General features: G+C 39.3%; 1 protein-coding gene across 1 annotated transcript in view; it reads right to left on the bottom strand.

The window, feature by feature from the left end:
• The window catches only part of sash3 (SAM and SH3 domain containing 3), a 65,593-nt gene that overhangs the window by 16,393 nt on the left and 29,136 nt on the right, over window positions 1-20,064 (bottom strand). The window contains exons 2-4 of the mRNA XM_048605430.1: window positions 6,911-7,009; window positions 6,236-6,382; window positions 3,155-3,296 (exon numbers count right to left, since the gene is read on the bottom strand). Of these exons, the coding sequence (XP_048461387.1) occupies window positions 3,155-3,296; window positions 6,236-6,382; window positions 6,911-7,009 (388 nt within the window). The remainder of the gene's footprint in view (window positions 1-3,154; window positions 3,297-6,235; window positions 6,383-6,910; window positions 7,010-20,064) is intronic.

The following is a 20,064-nucleotide window of genomic DNA, read 5'->3' as shown; positions in this document are numbered from 1 at the left end:
CTGAAGAAGGGTCTAGGCCCGAAACGTCAGCCTTCCTGCTCCTCTGATGCTGCTTGGCCTGCTGTGTTCATCCAGCTCTATACCTTGTTATTTCAAGAAGTTTGGCATCATCTAGGACAATGCAGACTTGATTAGCACCACATTCACAAGCATCCACTCCATCTAGCTCTAATGCTGTTTGGAACAGTATAAACCATCTACAAGATGCACTGCAGAAATTCACCAAATATCCTTAGACAACACCTTCCAAAATCTCAACCACTTCCATCTAGAGGTACTAGGGCAGCAGATATATGGGAACACCACTTCCTCCAAGCCACTCACCATCCTGACTTGGAAATATATCACCATTCCTTCACTGTTGCTGGGTCAAAATCCTAGAATTCCCTCCATAGCAGCATTGTGGGTCAACCTACAGCATGTGAATTGCACCAGTTCAAAAAGATAGCTTACTACCACCTTGTCAAAGGCAACTAGGGATGGGTAATAATTAATGGCCAATCAGCAATACCCACATCCAACAAGTGAATTAAAAAAATATAGCTGGTGTCCTCTCCACATAGTGAGAAGAAATCTCTGTCTCCGTTACATCTATTCTGATGATGCCAATTTCCACTGGGCTGCTTCTGACATCGCAGCCTCTTACCTCAACGGAGGAATCCCCCAACATTGCGGTTGCCAGGACCTTCTGCCATGTGCAACCCATCCTCGATATTTCTGTCCTCAGCACTTCCCCACCTTCCCAGAAAAATGACAGGTTCCAGTTGTCCTCACTTGCCACCCCACTACACCTACATTCAAAGGATAATCCTCTGGTATATCTGCTACATCCAGCAGGATGTCACCACCAAAAACATTTTCCCCTCTCTGCTACTGTCAGCATATTTCCTCTGACACCCTGGTCCACTCCTCCATTACTCCGAATGCTTCCTTACTTCCCCGTTACTCCTTCCAATTCAATCACAGGAGTTGTAACAGTTGCCCATTCACCTTACTATCCAAAGCCTCAGACACACCTTCTAGGTGAAGCAATGTTTCACTTGTACCTCTTTTAATTTAGTCTATTACATTCACTGCTTACATTTCAGTCTCCTCTATGTAGAGACATTAAGTGCAGACTGGGTGACTGTTATGCGGAACCTCGCCATTCTGTCCATAGGAATGACCCTGCCCTCCCAGTTACTTTGCATTTCAATAAACGACCTTGCTCTGATGCTAACATTTCTGTCTTTGGGCCGACTGCAATGTTCGAACAAAGCACAACAGAAGCTCAAGGACCAACAGCTCATTTTCAACTTAGGCATTTTAGCCTTGAGATCTCAATATTGAATTCAATAGATTCAGAAACTGACCACATTATATCTGTTCCCTATTCTTCTTACAGTCTTGCCCTTCCCTCACAGTCATGTTGTGTTTGTGTTTTGTTTCTTTTGTATTTAATCAAAAGGACCAATTCTCTCCCATTCACATTTTCATTTACATCCTTTTTACATCTGTTTCTTTCTCCACTATTAACGCTAACTTTGACTTTTGCGCTAGGCCCCTATATCATCTGACATGTTGCTCTTTCTTTGAGTCTGTCAAAATTATAAAAAAAGCTGTTTTCCAACACCTTTCCTTTCTGAAGAAGAATCATACCAGACTCAACATTAACTCTGTTTCTCTTTCCACAAATGCTTCCAGACCTGTTCAGGTTCTCCAACATTTTCTGTTTTGTTCCTTCAGAGTGGACAGCCAATCTACTTCGGATGCCTGTAATTTAACTTGAGTCCCTGCAATTTTACTGGCTGCTGCATGTTATAGCCTGTCTCCTGGGCTTTTGTTAACATTCATTCTGATGTCTTTAAGTCATAGACACATGGATATAAATACGAGATAACAAGGTGTAGAGCTGGATGAACATAGCAGGTCAGGCAGCATCAGAGAAGCAGGAAAGCTGACGTTTCGGGTCTAGACCCTTTTTTTTCTGAGGAAGGGTCTAGACCCGGAATGTCAGCCTTTCTGCTCCTATGATGCTGCTTGGCCTGCTGTGTTCATCCAGCTCTGCACCTTGTTGTCTTAGACCCGGAACGTCAGCTTTCCTGCTCCTCTGATGCTGCTGTGTTCATCCAGCTCTACACCTTGTTATCTCAGATCCTCCAGCATTGGCAGTTCCTACTATCTCTGGATATAAATACAATTAGTTTATTTATTTCCTTAATAGAGACATAGAGCAAAAATTTACAAGGGTGGGGACATCTTCTACACCCAGAGCCTCTCAAAGCTGGAAGTTAACCCATCCAGTGGATGCCTGCCAAGAAATCAAATGTGCAGAGGGTGGATTACATTGATTAATTATGGAACAAATGTGGGAGACATGACTTATAGGTTCAGAGCATAAATCTTCACTTCAGTCACGCACTGTTATTGTATTGTGAGATATTGAGTGGGAGCATCATGAAATTAAAATGTGTGGACTACTTATAGGGATTTATTTTGGAACTGCTATATCTGAGAATTTTGAAGGCGAGACCCTAAATTTGTAAAATTTACCTTGCTGAACAGAATCTTTGAAGAAAAATCAATGTATAACTGGTCACCAATTCAAACCTTCAACTTTTTAAATTTATAACAACATAGAATGTACTTTGGAATCAGCTCTCCAGATGTTTACATACGGTAGGCCAGGATTTTCTCTCATGTAAATGTTTTGGGGTAATAAGATTATCACATCTTCCTGAAATCACTTGCTCGATATAAATGGGATTGAATTTCATGAATTTATCATATTTTGAAACAGATACTAGATTTAAAAATAAAGAACATAGACAACTTACAATTTCAATAAAATTTCAAGTTGTTATACAAAAGCTAAGGATCAACTGAGGTGGGTCTTACAATCATTAATTTGATTCTGAATCTAAATCATATTTATGAAACATTTATTTGCTTCCATGTAAAATTATTAATCATTTCTAAAGTCTTTCTCTAAAGACCAAGTTTCAATAATTCATTTTTGGCTCAGTTTTAGTAAAGTTATGTTCAGTGAATTTTCAGTATAGCAACCTTTGTAAACAACAATCCAATATGACTTGAAGGAAATATTCATAAGTTTCTTTCGCACAATTTTATAGTTCTCAGTCTGTTGTCTGTATTATTTATTGTTGTTACTTACTGCTTGAAGCCTGTCTGCTGAGTGGACTGTTGAGATTCTCTTCTGATTCACTGGGTGAGTGTGACATACCATCTCCTAGTCGCAGATACGTAAGCTCATCAGGCGTCATGGGAGACATGGGGCTTTCTTCACCACTTTCACTCTGAAGGAAGAAATGAGAAAATCAAGTGCCCTCTGAGTTCTTGTTCTGTCTCTCACTCTCTCTCACTCTCTCTCTGTCAGCCCACTCATTCATGGATCACACTATGAATTAATTATTTTACCTAGTTCCTGATATAGCCAGACATATTCTTTCCCTATCAGACATAGAGTAGATAGATTAATCAACCAGGCTTCTTTAATAAATATTAACAAGATTTATTAGAAAACAAAACTCACTGAATAAAATTGGAAAACTGGTCACACAGTTTGTAATATGAAAATATCAATGTTTACCCATTTAAATACTCAAAACATACATGACTAAATGAGACAGATATGGAGTTCTTTCTGTAGATGTTCACTTTGGTAGAAAAAGAACTTTTGGCCAATAATGATTAGTTCTTGAAGGACAAACTGAATAAGGTATATAACATTCAGATGGCTGTCAATTTGGCATTCTGGAACAAGAGGGCAGATTGTAGGCGTGTGCAGTTGTCTGTGGAGTCTTTGCAGATGCAGCTTGCTCAGGAAACATAGAATTGAGAAGACTTCTAGTTGCTTTTCACGAGGGCAGGTCTCACAATGGATTCACCACAAGGGTGTTTCAAAAACGTGAAAGAGATGAACTGGACAGCCATTCCTCAACAGGTTTTTTCAGCGACTGGAAACCATACAATCTACGAGCAAAACATTCTTCAAACAAAACAGCGATAAAATCCAAGCAACTGATTTCTACATTACCTGAAGTCATGTCAATTCCCTGAAGTGACTTTTTTAAAAACTACAACATGTTTCAATGCATCTTTAATTGATCGCCTTCTAAAATAAAAACAAGTATCTGTACAGGACTTGAAATAAATTGATTTTTCCATAATCCTTAAAAATTCAATTCCAAAAACACTATGCCTTTATAATAATATTACATGGCACAGTCATCCAGGTAGCCACACAAAGAGTCGAGATTTTTGGTGTCCACATGTTCTGATCCCATAAAATTAAGAGATACTTGTATTGAAATAGGGGCTTCCCAAGAATGGGCTGGGACCCCAAGTGCAGCCATAAGCTCAGAGGAAGCAATGGCTGCCTTACATCTATGCTTGCTAGTACTCACTCATACAGATCTACTGCCCCTTGCCCTCAAAGTTCTTCCCACAAGCCTCACCCCCTCTTTCACAGTTCTCACAAAGGAATTGTGACAATTTTCAAGCCTCATTATGGGGTCATAGTGGAAAAATGTGTGGGAAGCACATCTAATGTTTAATTTTTGGATGTGTGCCTCATTGAGCCATTTAAGAATCAAATTTGTGCTTAATGGAATGGGTGAGTGGTTATTCAAGAAAGATCCCTGACAAAGTGTGGAAATACATGTGCTCCCTATTGGATATTATGCGTCATTGTCTCATCAGATCATGGGGTGCCATTAACGCATGAAGTGTCATCAGATAATTGAAAAAAACTGCAGAATAGCCTGTTCAGCTTTTCCAGATGATGTTTTCTTGTGGGGGATGATTCTGAAATTCAGAATTAAATCTGATCCAGAGTGGGATCCTTACACTAATGCTATAACCAAAGTCACTCAGACTGTGTCTGGTGATGTCTGTGTCAGACGCCAAAGCCTGAATGTGAAAACATTTTCATTGTGGTTAAAGCAATGCTTGTCGAATCAATTCATTCATTAAAATATAGGTTATGGCGATTTAATTTGAATTATGGGTGTTAGGCTTCTTTTTCTCACATTTCTCACATGAAGACTGCTTGCACCAACACTAGGGCTTTATGTTTTGTTCTTGATGTATAAAACAACACCTGTTTTTTTGAAGAGTTGAAGTTTCAACGGTCATCTTGTACACTGTGATTTAGGGCACCTCGATTGAGTGTAACAGAACTCCAATTTTCTTATTAAATGGGCCAAACAGATGAATTGTGGCTGCCTTTGTCCCACAGAGACAGAACATTGACAAAGTAATGCTAAGTACACAGCTATTTGGGGCAAGATTGGAAATGGTACTTACCCTTTAAAAACACTAGCATCTCATTTCCACAGGTTGGTGGTAGTGTCTTTAAAGACTTGAAAATCATTCCATTATCTTCCCATTAATTAATCATTGAGAAGGTTCAGTTCCTAGATATTCCTCAGAATAATCCAATTAAAAACTTCTAGAGTTAACTAAATTGATCGCTGTAGGATATCTGATTCTATAAAAATGCTTCCTACGTGTGCCGTCTTCCCTAAAGTAGCAAGCCTTGTTCGAGATAGATGTGAGGTATCAGATGTTTCCAATGAGATCTACGCATACCAATATAACAATAAACTTTTTGTTAAATTTGTTGTTTTGAAGTTTAGTATGCATGAAGATTGTCACTTGTTTGAAATTCTGTTGTTTACTACCAATATCATCCTGCTCACTTTTTTTTAAAAAACTGTGCTCGTTGCCATTGCAACTTCAGGGGATACACTCACCATCGAGGCAGTCATAGTGCCCCATCCCTGCCAGAGATGGTACAGCTGGTTCTTGCATCAAAGATTATGACTATCTATAACATTCAGTGAATCAACGTGATTTTAACAAGTGCAAAACAATTAAAATGTGTTCTTTTTCAAACATTACTCTGTTGTGCACAGTCTTAAATGTTGTGTGACCTTACTCTGCCAGCTTAATATCCGGTCCAGGATTGTAGTTCTTACAGAGGCACTTACACTGCAACACTAATTTGTGACTAGTTGGTCCAGGCGTACCATGGTCACTTGGGAAACTTCAGTGATTCAGATGCAAGAAATCATGAATTCATAGTTCAAATGAGTGCAACTGTGTTACCATTTGACTAGCATGCTGTGATGGGCCAAAAAGCCACCTTCTATTTTACAAATTTTCTATGAAAAGTATTGCAACTCAAAAGAACATTTGTGGCGACAATGTGGAACCCAGAAGTAGTTCTTACCCTTTCTTCTGCCAAAGCTTTCACCATCATTCGACCAGTTTTCCTATTCATAGTTCGTGAAATAACTGCTCGCCATTTCTTTCCAAGTCTGTTTCCAGATTTGGGGGTTTCTTCTGTGTTAGGCTCCCTGGTGTCAGTCATTCCCACCTGTAAGTAAATCAATGTCTGGTCAACTGGATCTATTTTGATACAATGATAAACATACTACTGTAGTTGCATGAAATTATTTTGTCTACATTTCCAACAAGACATTAAACTATTTATTTTCAAACAGATAACCATCCTTGTAAAAAGCAGTCAAATTTATTTCATGTGAATGTTTTAATTTGTTCGTAATTAATATCAAATAAAACATTTTGAATCTATGACTATTTCCATTAGAGATAGCATTTGTATTTCGTAACTCACGTCAGCAACATCACAGAAACTCACTTGTAGTATTTTTCTAGTTATGAAAAATTATAAAAATGGTCTATTCAACTAATAAAATGATATGGATTATGAATGGGCTTAAATCCGTGCTTTCATGAGTTGCTGTGTATAGAAAATGCAGGAAGAGAGACAAGATTAAAAAGTGAGGTGAAGGAAAAGGAAAGACTGCTGTATGTAGAATATTCAAGGGAACCTACCTTCTATTTTGTTAAAATAAGATCACAAGTTATTCACTGGACTTACATTTTCATTAAAATTGAGGTCTTGTTCAGTAACCAATGGTGATGATGGAGGCTTTGAGCGTTCAAAGTGCTTGAAGCTGCTTGACCTTTGTAGAGAGAGCTGGTAAGAAAAATGATAAACTTTGGAGAACCAGTGGCATTTTCACCTTAATTCAATAAACATAAACAATAAATATTGCACAGCCAAGGTATCATAAGTATGAATACACATAAATATTTGATGCAATTAAGGTCCAGGTTTTCTTAACCCTTGAGTTTAATGTTAACATTGCTCCAATATTATACTTCTGATGGCCAGTCTATTCTCATTCTCTCACTTTATCCTAATCTCAACTCCCAAACAAGCCCACTTCCCTGTTTTCAACCCGCAAGGAAAAGTGATTCTTTGCCATTGTGGGAGGAGTACCATCACTTGAAAATTTACTTTCATATCATTTTAATCCCACTCCAACTGTTGATGAACATAGAAAACGTATATTTCAAACAAATATTTTGAAACAATCAACTCAATAAAGTAAAAATTGGGTCTGAAATAGCCATGAGCTACCAGATTATAGGAAATTCTTGTTTCGTATTGTAGTAGAGCATCAACCTGAAATGGACTAATATCCCTGCTAAAATAAAAGTGTTCTCAATAGATATTGAACTGTAGTATGCTAATGTTCCATGGTGAAAATTAAGGGAGCTATGATCTTTGATATTTGGTAGAAGTAAGTGACTAATCACTAAGCAATCTTTGAAGAAAGAATGATGTTCTTAATTGTCTGGTGTGACATCTGTCGTGTGTCACATGTTGATTTAGGATGTGAGTGTAAAGTGTTCCTAATGACTGGTAAACACATTATTGTTCCATTAGCACATGTTGGTGTCAGTCTTATTAATGATAACACTTATGCCACGTTGTGAGAGGTTGCAGGTTAAAACCTCACTCTGGAGTTTTCAGCAATACCTTGCATTCATGTAGCACCTTTAACATAATAAAATGTCCCAGGCACTTTACAGGAACATTATCAAACAACATTTGACACTTGAGCATGTGAGGAACATTAGGGCAGATAACCAAAGGCTTGGTCATAAAGGCAGGTTTTGACAATTGTTTGAAATTTGGAAAAAGGGGGAAAGAAGCAGAGAGATCTAGAAAGGAAACTTGTTGATGAGAACCTGGATTCCAGTGAAAGAAAGACTAAAATCAGGAATGTACAGGAGGCCAGAATCAGAGGGTGCAGAAATGTTACAAGGACACTGGGCTCAAAACATTAACTCTGTTTTCTTTACACAAATGCTGCCAGACCTGCTGAGTTTCTCTATCAATTTCTCTTTTTGTTATCTGTGGGGTCATTCGGCTGGAGGAAATTCAGAATAGAAGGGGATGAGTCCACTGGAGGGGGTTGAAAATAAGGATGGAAGTTTTGAAATTGAAATGTTACCTAACTGGAAACCAATACAAGTCAGTGAGCAGAATGACAGAAATGTTGGGTAATGTGATTTGGTGGTGAGTTAGGTCATGGTAGCAGAATTTAGATGACCACAGATTTGTAGATGGTGGAAGGCTAGGAGTATTTTGGAATAGTCAGGTTTGGAAAATAACAAAGTCATTGATGAGAATTTCAGCAGCAGATAAGCAGAAACAGGGTCAACAATGATACAGGGTGGAAATAAATAGCCTTTGTGATGTAAGGCTACCTCAGGGTCAAATAGGCTACGATGTTATGTAAGCAGTTATGTTCGGCCTCAGACAGTTGTGAGAAAGAAGAATGGTGTTAATGGCTAGGACAGAAGGCAATGCTTTGAGTCTTTCATTTGTTTAGTTGGAGAAATTTTTTACTCATCCAGAACTGAGTGTAAAACAAACTATGCAAGAATTTAGATGTGGAGGTGCCAGTGTTGGACTGGGGTGGACAAAGTCTGAAGTCACACAACACTAAATTATCGTCCAACAGGTTTATTTGAAATCACAAGCTTTCGGAGCGCTGCTCCTTCGTCAGGTGAAATCAGGTGGTGGAAGTGTCAGAGGTGTGATGGTGAGGTAGAGCTGAAGCCGGAACAAACGTGGAAACTGATCCACAGTTCTTTCTGTTTTTGTTTTCTGATGATGTTGCTGAGGGGCATCACATAGGTGGGAAATAAGAGGGGGACATCTTTGCAGTCACCAGAGGTAAGGATGTGCAGATGGGAAGGGAATCTAAATCATTCTATGGTAATGATTAGATTGAATAGAATGGAACCATGCAAATGTGCTTCAACTGGTGAAGAAGCATTAGAGGGTGGTGTGGTGAACCGTATCAAAGGCAGCAGACAGACTGAGAAGGATGAGAGAGGTACTTTACTTTTATTATGGTCACAGATTTTTGTTCTTGATACTTTCATGGGCTGTGGACATCGCTGGCAATGTTAGCATTGGATGTACTTCCCTAGTTGCCCTTGAACTGAATGGCTCGCTGGGCCATTTCAAAATGCAGTTAGGAGTCAACCACATTGCTATGGGTTTCAAGTCATATCTAGGGCAGACTGGGTAAGGATGGCAGATTTCCTTTTCTAAAGGACAATAGTGAACCAGATGTGGCATTGCAACAATCAATGATAGTCACCACCACTGAGACCAGCATTATATTGGAAGACCAGTCTGATCACAATACCACTGTGTCACTGTCTCCCCACAACCTGTGTGTGTGATTTTGATAAGAGCCATTTCAGTATTGTGACAGAGTTTGAAACCTGATGAAAGGGATTCAGACATGGAGATCATAATGATTGTAATGAGGTCAGCGGCTAGACCTCATACAATATGAGTTCCCTGATTGCAGCTGTTAATATTGTACAGTCAGGGAGACCTTGCTGACATTAAAGGATAAATGTCAGGGAAATTGTTACTCTGAAGGCCTGACTCAGTGCTATTGTCAAAAGCTATGCATTTGTGAATAAAGTGTAATTAGTGATGGGATGCCAGACTCTAAAGATTTATTTCAGAGTTCCAGGAGGGATGGGCAGCAATTTGAAAGTTGATGACATGTTTAATTAGTTTGCGAAAGTTTGACATAGGTAGTTAGGAGAATGACTATCAATTATCATTGGCTGGTACGTTTTCCATGCCAAGCCTCTTCCAATCAGTATTCACTTGCAAATAGTTCAACATTTCTCCTCTCATGCAGCATCAATGTTGGTTTTCTCCTTAAAGTGGTATTCTTGTGAAATTTTCTGATTAGTACAAAGCAAAATGCTTAGAAAAAAATGCAATATTCAAACATTAAAATCTAATTTTTGAGTCCAAATTTCATCATGGCCTTACTTCTCTCTAAATTTCTAGCATTCCTCGACACTAAAACTACTTGAGAACTCTGCATTTCCAAATTATGTCCTCTTATTCATTTCCTGTTCTGTGACATACTATTGGAAATTTTACCTTCAGCTGTCAAGGTTTTAAGCTCTGGAGTTCACTTTTTAAAAATCTTCCACCCGTCCTTCCTTAATACCATTGTTGAAACTCACTTCTTTGACTAAGTTGTTGAGATGGCTAAAATTTTACAGATTTTTTGTAGAGGCCCTTCCTCCCAGGAATCAGCCCAGTGAATCTTTTTAAAACTGCCTCTAGTGCCAGTCCATCTTTTCTTGAGTATTGAGGCCAACACTGTACACAGTACTCAAGGAGTGGCCTCACCAATATCCTGTACAGTTGTAACAAACCTGCACTATTTTAAAATTCCAATCCATTAGCAACAAAAGCCAATATTCCATTTGCTTTCTTAGTTATTTGCTGTATCTGCGCGTTAACTTTTTGTGTTTCATGCACAAGAACACGCAGCTCTCTCTACGTGACAAATTTTTGGACTCTCTCTCAATTTAAACTGCCTTTTGATTCCTGGGAATTGTTTTAAATTGAAGGTATAATAAAAAAATCGAGTTGCTGTTATTATTATATTGCAACTAAAGCAGATAGGCATGTTTATAAAATGAAAATGCTGAAAATTATTTGATTATTCAAACAAATGCTTTATGGTTTTTCCCTGTGCATCATCTTGCATCATATATTCAAATTTTTTTTTTATTTATCAATTATTGTGACTAAATGTCACTTCTTTCATTTTATTATTAATCTTCCCAGATGAGGTCTTTGATTCTTGCCGAAGTACAGATTCATAGGTATCAGTAATCTGTGGTATTTTCCTCAAGTGGACAGCCTTCATATACAAGCTTCAGCAATTATCATCAGTGGATTTTCAAACATAGGAATCATTACATTGCAGCCTGATGCTGTTGACAACCATTAGCCATACATGGTACTTTCCAGCTGATGTCATCATATAAAGATCATGACCTTGGCTGATACCCCTAGCCTGAGGTTAACTGGAAATCCCTAAATATTTCCTAGTTGAAAGAAACCAACTCAGTTCAGATTGCTATTTATGTTTGGGACTATCTTGGTTTGTGCAGTTAAGTCCATGTTAGCAAATTTATAACAATTAAGAAATGGATTAAGAATGGTGTGCTCAAACAGTATCTTAACACTTCTTCTGTTCATAATCAAAGAAAATTTTGCAACATTTGCATTTTTAAATACAACTCAATTTAAGTACCATAGATATATTAAAAATAAATACTCTTTGAACTGGCAGGTTTTAAAAATACATTTGAATTATACATGAACAGCAAAATGAACCAATTCAATTGTACATGGTTTAACAATAGGCATCTGTACTCAAAGAGGCATATTGTTAGATATCGTGTCAAAATGGAATTGTTAAGGGAGTGGCAATGGGGCTGCATTACTCAGTCTATCTTCATCTTCCAGAATCTATGATCCTATGTCATTGTCAATTGAAATAAAGATTTACACTACTTATGGAAGTCACGAACCAGTACTAAAGTATTTTTAAAATATTAAAAAGACCCAGGAGGATTTAATTTGGAGAATGCTGGCAGTTGAAACTTGAATCCTTACCACAGCTTATAATGTTGCAAAATCTATCTGGTAAATTTTCTGCCACCATCCTCTATGCTGGTAAAGACTTACACGGCCAGTTTGGTTTAATGTGTTATAGGAGAGTCAGTCAGTAGTTTAATGACAGGAGGCTCCTGGATTAAACAACGTGCACTTTACTGTATGTTCGGCTACAAATTAACTTGGTGTAATTGATATTGTTACAAGCAACATAGACCAACCCAAAGAGGAGAGAATCAACATGGCACAGCTTATCAGCAGAGTCAATTAAATTCTCAAGCTACAACATCAGAATTGATACGTGAGAAACTGATACTGTGTCTAGGACAGGTACCAGACACTAAATATTCCTGTCAGCACCATCAGCAGAGAAACCTCACAGACACAGACAGTATATAGTTATTAAAACTGAATGCCTTATCTGTCACGTAATAGGTCACTTTCAGAAACTGCAGAACTGGGACCTAATTTCAGAAGTGCAAGATATTAGCTACTCACATAAAGAGGTCAATGAGATAGGACTATGTACAACAGAACAGCAACCTAAAGTGTTCCTAAGAAAATAAGGTGATTTCAGAACATACATTTTAGCAATCTGATATTTACGTCAAAGGTCATCTCACAACTTTCAAATTTGACACTGGACGGTTGACACTATATTAACAGACAGTGAACCATAGCCAAGAAAGGACTGAATATAGTCAACAACAATGTAATTAAATAGTCCAGGAGGTGTAATATTTAAATTAAAGATGTGACAATCAACTCTCCAAATAGTAGAATACGCATGTATATATAGGTGTGTGTGTATATATATTTTATTTATATATATTCATATGTATATACACACATATATATGCACATGCATATACATATATGTATGTATATATGCAAACTTCACAATCAGATTTTACATTCTCTTATAGGAAGTCATGTTCAAACTGGCAGAATGTGACAAAAATCATGCCAAGACAGATGCAATCCTCAAATAGCAGAACTGAGGAGACGAACATTTTTCACTAATAATAGTCACTGAGAGTGAATGAGCAAGTCCAAACAAATCAACATGCCAAAATAAACAGTTTATCTCTTTCAGCACAAAATCTACAGGGCAGATTGAGGATAGAAATCTGATGACACAAATTAAAGATGAGCGCATAGAATCGCATGGAAGCCATCACTGAGAAGGGGTGATCAATGCTCAATGAACGTAGATACTGTTTCAGAAGGGAAGATGTCCTCTGTGAATGAAATCCACGAGATTAAATGTCCTCCAGTATAAAGGGGCCTAGAGACCTCAAGACTTTCAGAAAGGGAATCAAAGACAATGATGTTCCACTTAGCAAATGACTAGTTTTCCAAAACAAGAAATGAAATTGCTGGAAAAACTTAGTAAGTCTGGCAGCTCTGTGGAGAGAAAGCAGAGTTAATGTTTTGGGTCAGGTGCTGCCAGACCCTGCTGATTTTCCAGGAATTTAGGTTTTCGTTTCTGATTTCCAGCATCTGCAGTCCTGTTTTTTTAAACTAGTCTTTTGAAAAGTCAGAGGCTTGATGGGAAATCGGGTGGTGGTAAATGTAATTTTATATATATGCAGGTATATTATAGTATGATGAACAAAGGCTGGGGGACGTGGGGGACAATGTTGTATATGAATCTGAAAGTACAGGAGTACAGTGAAAAGTGTATAATATAGCCATACAAGGCACTATCTTAGGTACAAGTACCTACGTATAGAATTAAAAAAAGGTAGAAAGAAAGAACTAAGTTAATCATTACAGTAATTCTTAGTATTAAGTAGAAAAATAAAGAAGTAAAAATAAAAGTCAAACATTACAGTCTTTCAAAAGTGCTTAGCCACGCTGGGACCACACTTCCTATCAGGGCTCGATCTCCTCCTCTTTGCCTTGTTTTCCCCGCACAGTCTATTCCAGGACTTCCCACACCGGGTCTACCACGCTGCCACCAAAGCAAGCGTCACTCCTGTCGATCCACCCGGAGTATCAATTCAGACCCACCTCATTGCAGCAAATAGATTGACACCAAACGCAGAGACCCCCCTGCCGTTGAAAGCCAATGCCACTGCCACCACTTTGAGTCCTACGCTGGGCCCACCAGTGTCAAAGATGCCCCACTTTGGTGCCATCACTTGCCGCTGGACCCACAATCACCGCCATTGAGAGCTTCCTAAAGGCCTGCTCCTGCAATACTGGGCTCGTTCTCTCCAAGGAACCAACTCCTACCGCCACTGCCACACTTGCTCGGAAGGCCAGGCTCGCCGTCGCCCTCCCGAGATTGCCAAAAGGCCTCGTCTTCAGCCGCTGCTGAAGCAGCTTGAAATGGCAAAGGAGTATTATTACAGAGCTTGGAGCAGAAATCGGGCTCCTCAGGAGCTCGATGCTATAGCTGAGACTTACAGCTCATCTTAATCGCAAGTTAAATAATGAAAAGAGTATGCGCATTAAACTATTGCACTTTAAGATATAATGCTCCCAGTAGATTGATAAAACAGAAGACAAAGTCATCTTGAATTCTCTGTTAAAATGGACGTGATCCACAGTTTATGCTATAGAGGTGTTTCCAATATGGCCAAGGCAGCAGATAGATTTACATTGACAAGACAAACGATAACATCAAATGAGTGTAATGATAATCATATATTAATCAATTTTGAAATGTAAAATATTTCAGATAAATGGGAAGTGGAGTCATAATTTCAAAGTGAGAAATCACTTGTGTTGAGTAAAACAAAGAAGGATTCCATTTGTTACATCCCTATTCTTCAGTTGAAAGCACTTTTGTCAGCAATTACAAAAAATGAAAGTAGACTGAAAAAACATTATTGCAGAAAATGCAGTTTCAGTCAGACTTTCACTTTAAATCTTTGTAACAAAATTAGTGAAATCCATATGAGAGCACAATAAAAAGGTCAACAATTGTTGCAGCAGTACATTTGCATCATAGACGCCAGATGAAATTGACATTAATCCCAAGTCTAAGGCTAGTAGAGAGGTTAATTGGTAAGGAAGTAAAGGATTATGGGAATTATCAGATCAGCCGTGATCTCATCGAATGGCAGGGCAGACTCTATGGGCCAACTGACCCGCTTCAGCTTCTATGGTTTATAGTCCTATGGTGAATCCCACTTAGCACCACAGTACCATACAACACAATGCATGGTAGCCTCTGCATGAATATTGGACTACATTGCCACAAGGATGGTGAAGTGGTCATTTCTACTGTACTGCCATGGACATAGTAATCTTTGTCAGATCGAATACTGAGGTCATGCAGGCTTTTTCTTCTTCTTGGTTCTCTCACTACCTGCTGCAAACCCAGCCTAATGGATATGATCTCAGGCCTTGACTGGTTCAGTCAGTAATGATACTGTACCAAGGCAATCTTGGTGATAGACATGGGGGGCTGTGGATTGGGGAGCTTTTATTAGCAGGACACTTCTTTGTCAAAGTTTTACTTGATGCCATGAGACTTCATGATTTGCACAGTCACCGTTGAGGACTCCCACGGCATCTTTCTCATGACTGCATCCCACAGTGCTGACACCTCCAGTGGATCCATCCTACTGGTAGGCAGCATGTATCTAAGGATGGTGATCAATGAGTCTGGGACGTAGGCTGAAAGGTATGAATCATTGAGTAGTAATGAGCCATTTTGATGTTTGACCGGTCTGTAGGATAATTTTGGGATCAGTCCTCAGATGCTGAGGAAGGCATTGATCTGAATTATTATTGTCACATGTACCAAGATACAGAGAAAAGTATTGTTTTACATGCTAACCAGAAAAGTCATACCTTACATAAATACATCAGATAATAGAACAGAATGCAGAATATAGTGATACAGCTACATAGAAGGTGCAGAGAAAGATCAACTCTAGTAAATGAGAGGTCTGTTCATAAGTCTGATAACAGCAGGAAGAAGCTGTCTTCAATCTGTTGCAGGGTTATGTGGGTAGGTTTTGCCATTGTCAGTTCTTGAGTGCTGTTGGAGCTGCGCCCATCCAGGCAAGTGGGGACTATTCCATCACACTGCTAACTTGTACCTCGTAGATGTTGGCAGGTTTTAGGGAGTCAGAAGGTAAGACACTTGCTGCAGTATTCCTAGCTTCTGATCTGGTCTTGTAGCCACTGTATTTTATATGGCTAGTCCAGATCAGTTTCTGGTCAATGATGACTCCCAAGATGTTAATAGCAGGTGATTCAGTAATGGTAATGTCATTGAATGTCAAGGGGTGGTGGTTAGATTCTCTCATGTTGGAGATGGTCATTGCCTGGCACTTGTGTGGTGCAAATGTTACTTGCCACTTGGACATTGCCTAGGTCTTGCTGCATATGGACAAGAACTTCTTCAGCATGAGGAGTTGTGATTGCACAATGCTCAGCATCAATCATCAACAAACATCCTCACTTCTGACCTTAAGAAGATCATTGATGAAGCAGCTTAAGATGGTTAGGCACAGGGCACTAACTGAAGAAAATCCTGTAGAGATGTCTTGGAGCTGAGATGCCTGATCCTTAACAAACCAACCATCTTCCTTTGTGAAAGATATGACTCCAAACAGCAGAGAAGGTTTGCCACACTTCCCAATCTTTACAGTTTTACTGGACATCCTGGATGCCACACTTGGTCACTTGCACTGTTATGTTAATGGCAGTCAATCTAACCTCACCTCCGGAATTTGGCTGTTTGTCCATGTTTGAACCATGGCTGCAATGAGTTTAGGAGCTGATTGGCTGACGTGGAACTGTGTGTTGCTGAACAGGCTATTACTAACCAGGTACAGCTTTATAGCACTCCTGATGACACTTTCAATCTCTTTACCGATGATTGAAAACAGACTTATACGGCAGTAATTGGGTGGGTTGTGTTTGTCCTGCTTCTTGTATAGAGGATAATCCTGGACAATTTTCCACATTGTCAGGAAGATGCCAGTGTTGTAACTGCACTGGAACATCATTGCTATGGGTATGGCAAGTTCTGGAGTTTAAGTCTTCAGCACTATTGCCGAATGTTGTCAGGACCTATAAGCTTTACAGCACCCAGTGCCTCCAGCCGTTTCGTGATATCACGTGGAATGAACAGTTCGGCATCTGCAATGCAGGAGACCACTGGAGGATAAATCTTGGACTTGGCACTTCTGGCTGAAGATTGTTGCAAGTGCTTGAGCCTTTTCAATTTCAATGATGTGCTGGGCTCCCCCATCATTGAGGATGAGAATATTTACAGAGCCTCCTCTTCCAGTGAGCTGTTTAATTATTCACAATGATTCACTGCTGAACTGGCAGGACTGCAGAGTTTAGATTTGATCTGAATCGTGACTGTGGAATCATTTAACTCTGTCTATCTTACTCTGTTAAGGCAAGCAAGTAGCTTTGTTATGTACTCAACCATGCTGCTGAGTGTCTGGAGTCACATGTGGGCCTGGATGGAAGATCTCCTATGCTAACGAAGGTCAGTAAAGACTAGATTTTCTTGAACATTTCCAGGATTGTCTCTCTGCTGTTTCCTTTCCAGTTTGAAAAAGTCATTGTATAATTCATTCCATTCATACTTAGCCTTATTGTTCTTGTCTGTAATGTCTTTCTGTGTTCTGGTACAAGAACTGGGCAATGTACTTAAAGTGTGAACTGTTTACAGGACCATACAGATTTAACATTACATTCTCCAACTTTTACTCTATTGTTAAAACAGGTTTAGTAGCAGAACAAAAGTGGAAAATCCCAATATATTTTTTATTCTTTAATTTTGTTGAGGCAAATGCTTGGTTAGGAGCTCTTACATTGGTAATATAGGATCTGTTAATATTCAGGATTTATTGATTTTCTTTGTAACAAATTCAATGGACAGCTATTATAGTTTCTCGGTTTTGCAAGTGCATGTTTGCAAAAGAATTGGATGAAAGTAGTTCATTAGACCAAATAATAGTCCATTTAATGATGGAAACATTGGAATTCTATTGCAGGGAAAGGAGATCTCCATGTTAGTAACGAGAAACATAAGACCTTTACGTGAACACTATGTGGCAGCACTGTACAGAGCAATCTTGTAGCATCTTGAGAGAAGCACAACCACATTGCCAGGCCTGCTGCAGTAAAACCCATCACAATGATCCACAAATCATTTGAGGCTGCGTATTCAGCATATAATCTCATTGGCTAACAGTCACACTGGTTTTGAACAAACTTTTAATGCTCACAATGAATGCCCATCATAAAACATTGCATTCTCAAGCTTCTCTGGAAATCTAACATTCTGACATGCATTCGGCCCACGATACCTTCCTATTTAATGTAACTGCACAATCATATATTTCCATTTTGTGAACTGCATGCTGAAATCAGAGTATGACTGTTTGACATTATGACAGTTGGTGCTTTTCACTTTTGTATTCCACTTATAGAACACATCAGAAAAAGAACATAGGCAGAACAAAGCGACAGTCCTTCTCTAGCCAAATTGTAGATCTCCTTCAAATTCATAAGGATACAAAAAGTAGGAGAAGGAATAGGACTCAAAACATGTTCCATTATTCAATATAGTTAACTCCAGTTTCCCAATTAACTCCCCAAATCCACTTATTCCCTTGATGTCGAGGTGCTGGTGTTGGACTGGGGTGGACAAAGGCACAAGTCACATGACACCAGGTCATAGTCCAACAGGTTTATTTAAAATCATTAGATTTTAGAGCGCTGCTCCTTCATCAGGGGAAATTTGACGAAGGAACAGCACATTGAAACTTGTGATTTCAAATAAACCTGTTGGACTATAACCTGGTGTCATGTGAATTCTCACTTAAACCCCGAGAGACTAAAAGTTGGTCTCAGCCCTAAATATATTCAATGATAAAGTACCTACAATCCTCTAGGGTAGAGAATGTCAAAGATTCACAAATATTTGAATGAAGAAATTTCTCCCCATCTCAGTCCCAAATTCTTGCCCCCCCATCCTGAAAATGTGCTCCCGTGTGCTAGATTCACCATCCAGGGGAAGCAAGTTTTAAATGTCTACCCTTTGTAGCATTTTAAATTTCACAAAGATCACTTCTGATTCTTCTCAGATCTAGAGAATAAAGATCCAATTCATTTAGCCTTTCATATAAATTAATCATCTCATTCCAGATGACAATCTAGTGAAATTTTACTGGATTACAAATATATCCAACTTTAGATGTGGAGCCCAAAACACTGCATTGTACTCTAGACGTGGTCTCCCCAAAACCCCATGGTACCAAAACTTTCTTATTCTTGTACTTCAATCCCCTTACAATCAAACCCAATGTGCCATTTGTCTCCAAATTACTTGTTCTGTCTGCAAGTTTGTGTTCCGTGTATAAGCACATTGAAGTCCCACTGAATATCAACGCCATGATTTCTGAAGAAGAGTCACTGGACCCAAAATGCCAACTCTGATTTCTCTCCACAGATGCTGCCAGATCTGTTGAAATTTTTCCAGCAATTTTCATTTTTTTGTTTGTGTATCAACATTTCCAAGTTTCATGCATTTTAAAAATTATTTTGCTTTTCTCTCTTACGACCAAAGAAACTCTCATATTTCACACTGACCCAAAATGTATTTGCTCCCTTGTTGTCCATTCACTTAACCTGTCTATATCACTTTGCAAGACAACAAGGTGCAGGGCTGGATGAACACAGCAGGCCAAGCAGCATCATAGGAGCAGAGAGGCTGACGTTTCGGGCCTAGACCCTTCATCAGAAAAGGGGGAGGGGAAGGGGGTTTTGAAATAAATAGGGAGAGAGTGGGAGGCGGATAGAAGAGGGATAGAGGAGAGGATAGGTGGAGAGGAAACAAACAGGTCGAAGAGGCGGGGATGGGGCCAGGAAAGGTGAGTGTAGGTAGGGAGTTAGGAAGGGGATAGGTCAGTCCAGGGAGGACGGACAGGTCAAGGGGGCGGGATGAGGTTGGTCGGTAGGAGATGGAGGTGCGGCTTGGGGTGGGAGGAGGGGATAGGTGGGAGGAAGAACAGGTTAGGGAGGCAGGGACGAGTTGGACTGGTTTTGGGATGCGGTGGGGGGAGGGGAGATTTTGAAACTTGTGAAATCCACATTGATACCATTGGGCTGCAGGGTTCCCAAGCGGAATATGAGTTGCTGTTCCTGCAACCTTCGGGTGGCATCGTTGTGGCACTGCAGGAGGCCCAGGATGGACATGTCGTCTGAGGAATGGGAGGGGGAGTTGAAAT

The sequence above is a fragment of the Rhincodon typus genome, chromosome 14, assembly GCF_021869965.1.
Source record: "Rhincodon typus isolate 14 chromosome 14, sRhiTyp1.1, whole genome shotgun sequence".
In the NCBI taxonomy this organism is placed as follows: Eukaryota; Metazoa; Chordata; class Chondrichthyes; order Orectolobiformes; family Rhincodontidae; genus Rhincodon; species Rhincodon typus.
The sequence above is the reverse complement of the archived record's forward strand: the minus strand, read 5'-3'. Positions and strand labels throughout refer to the sequence as shown.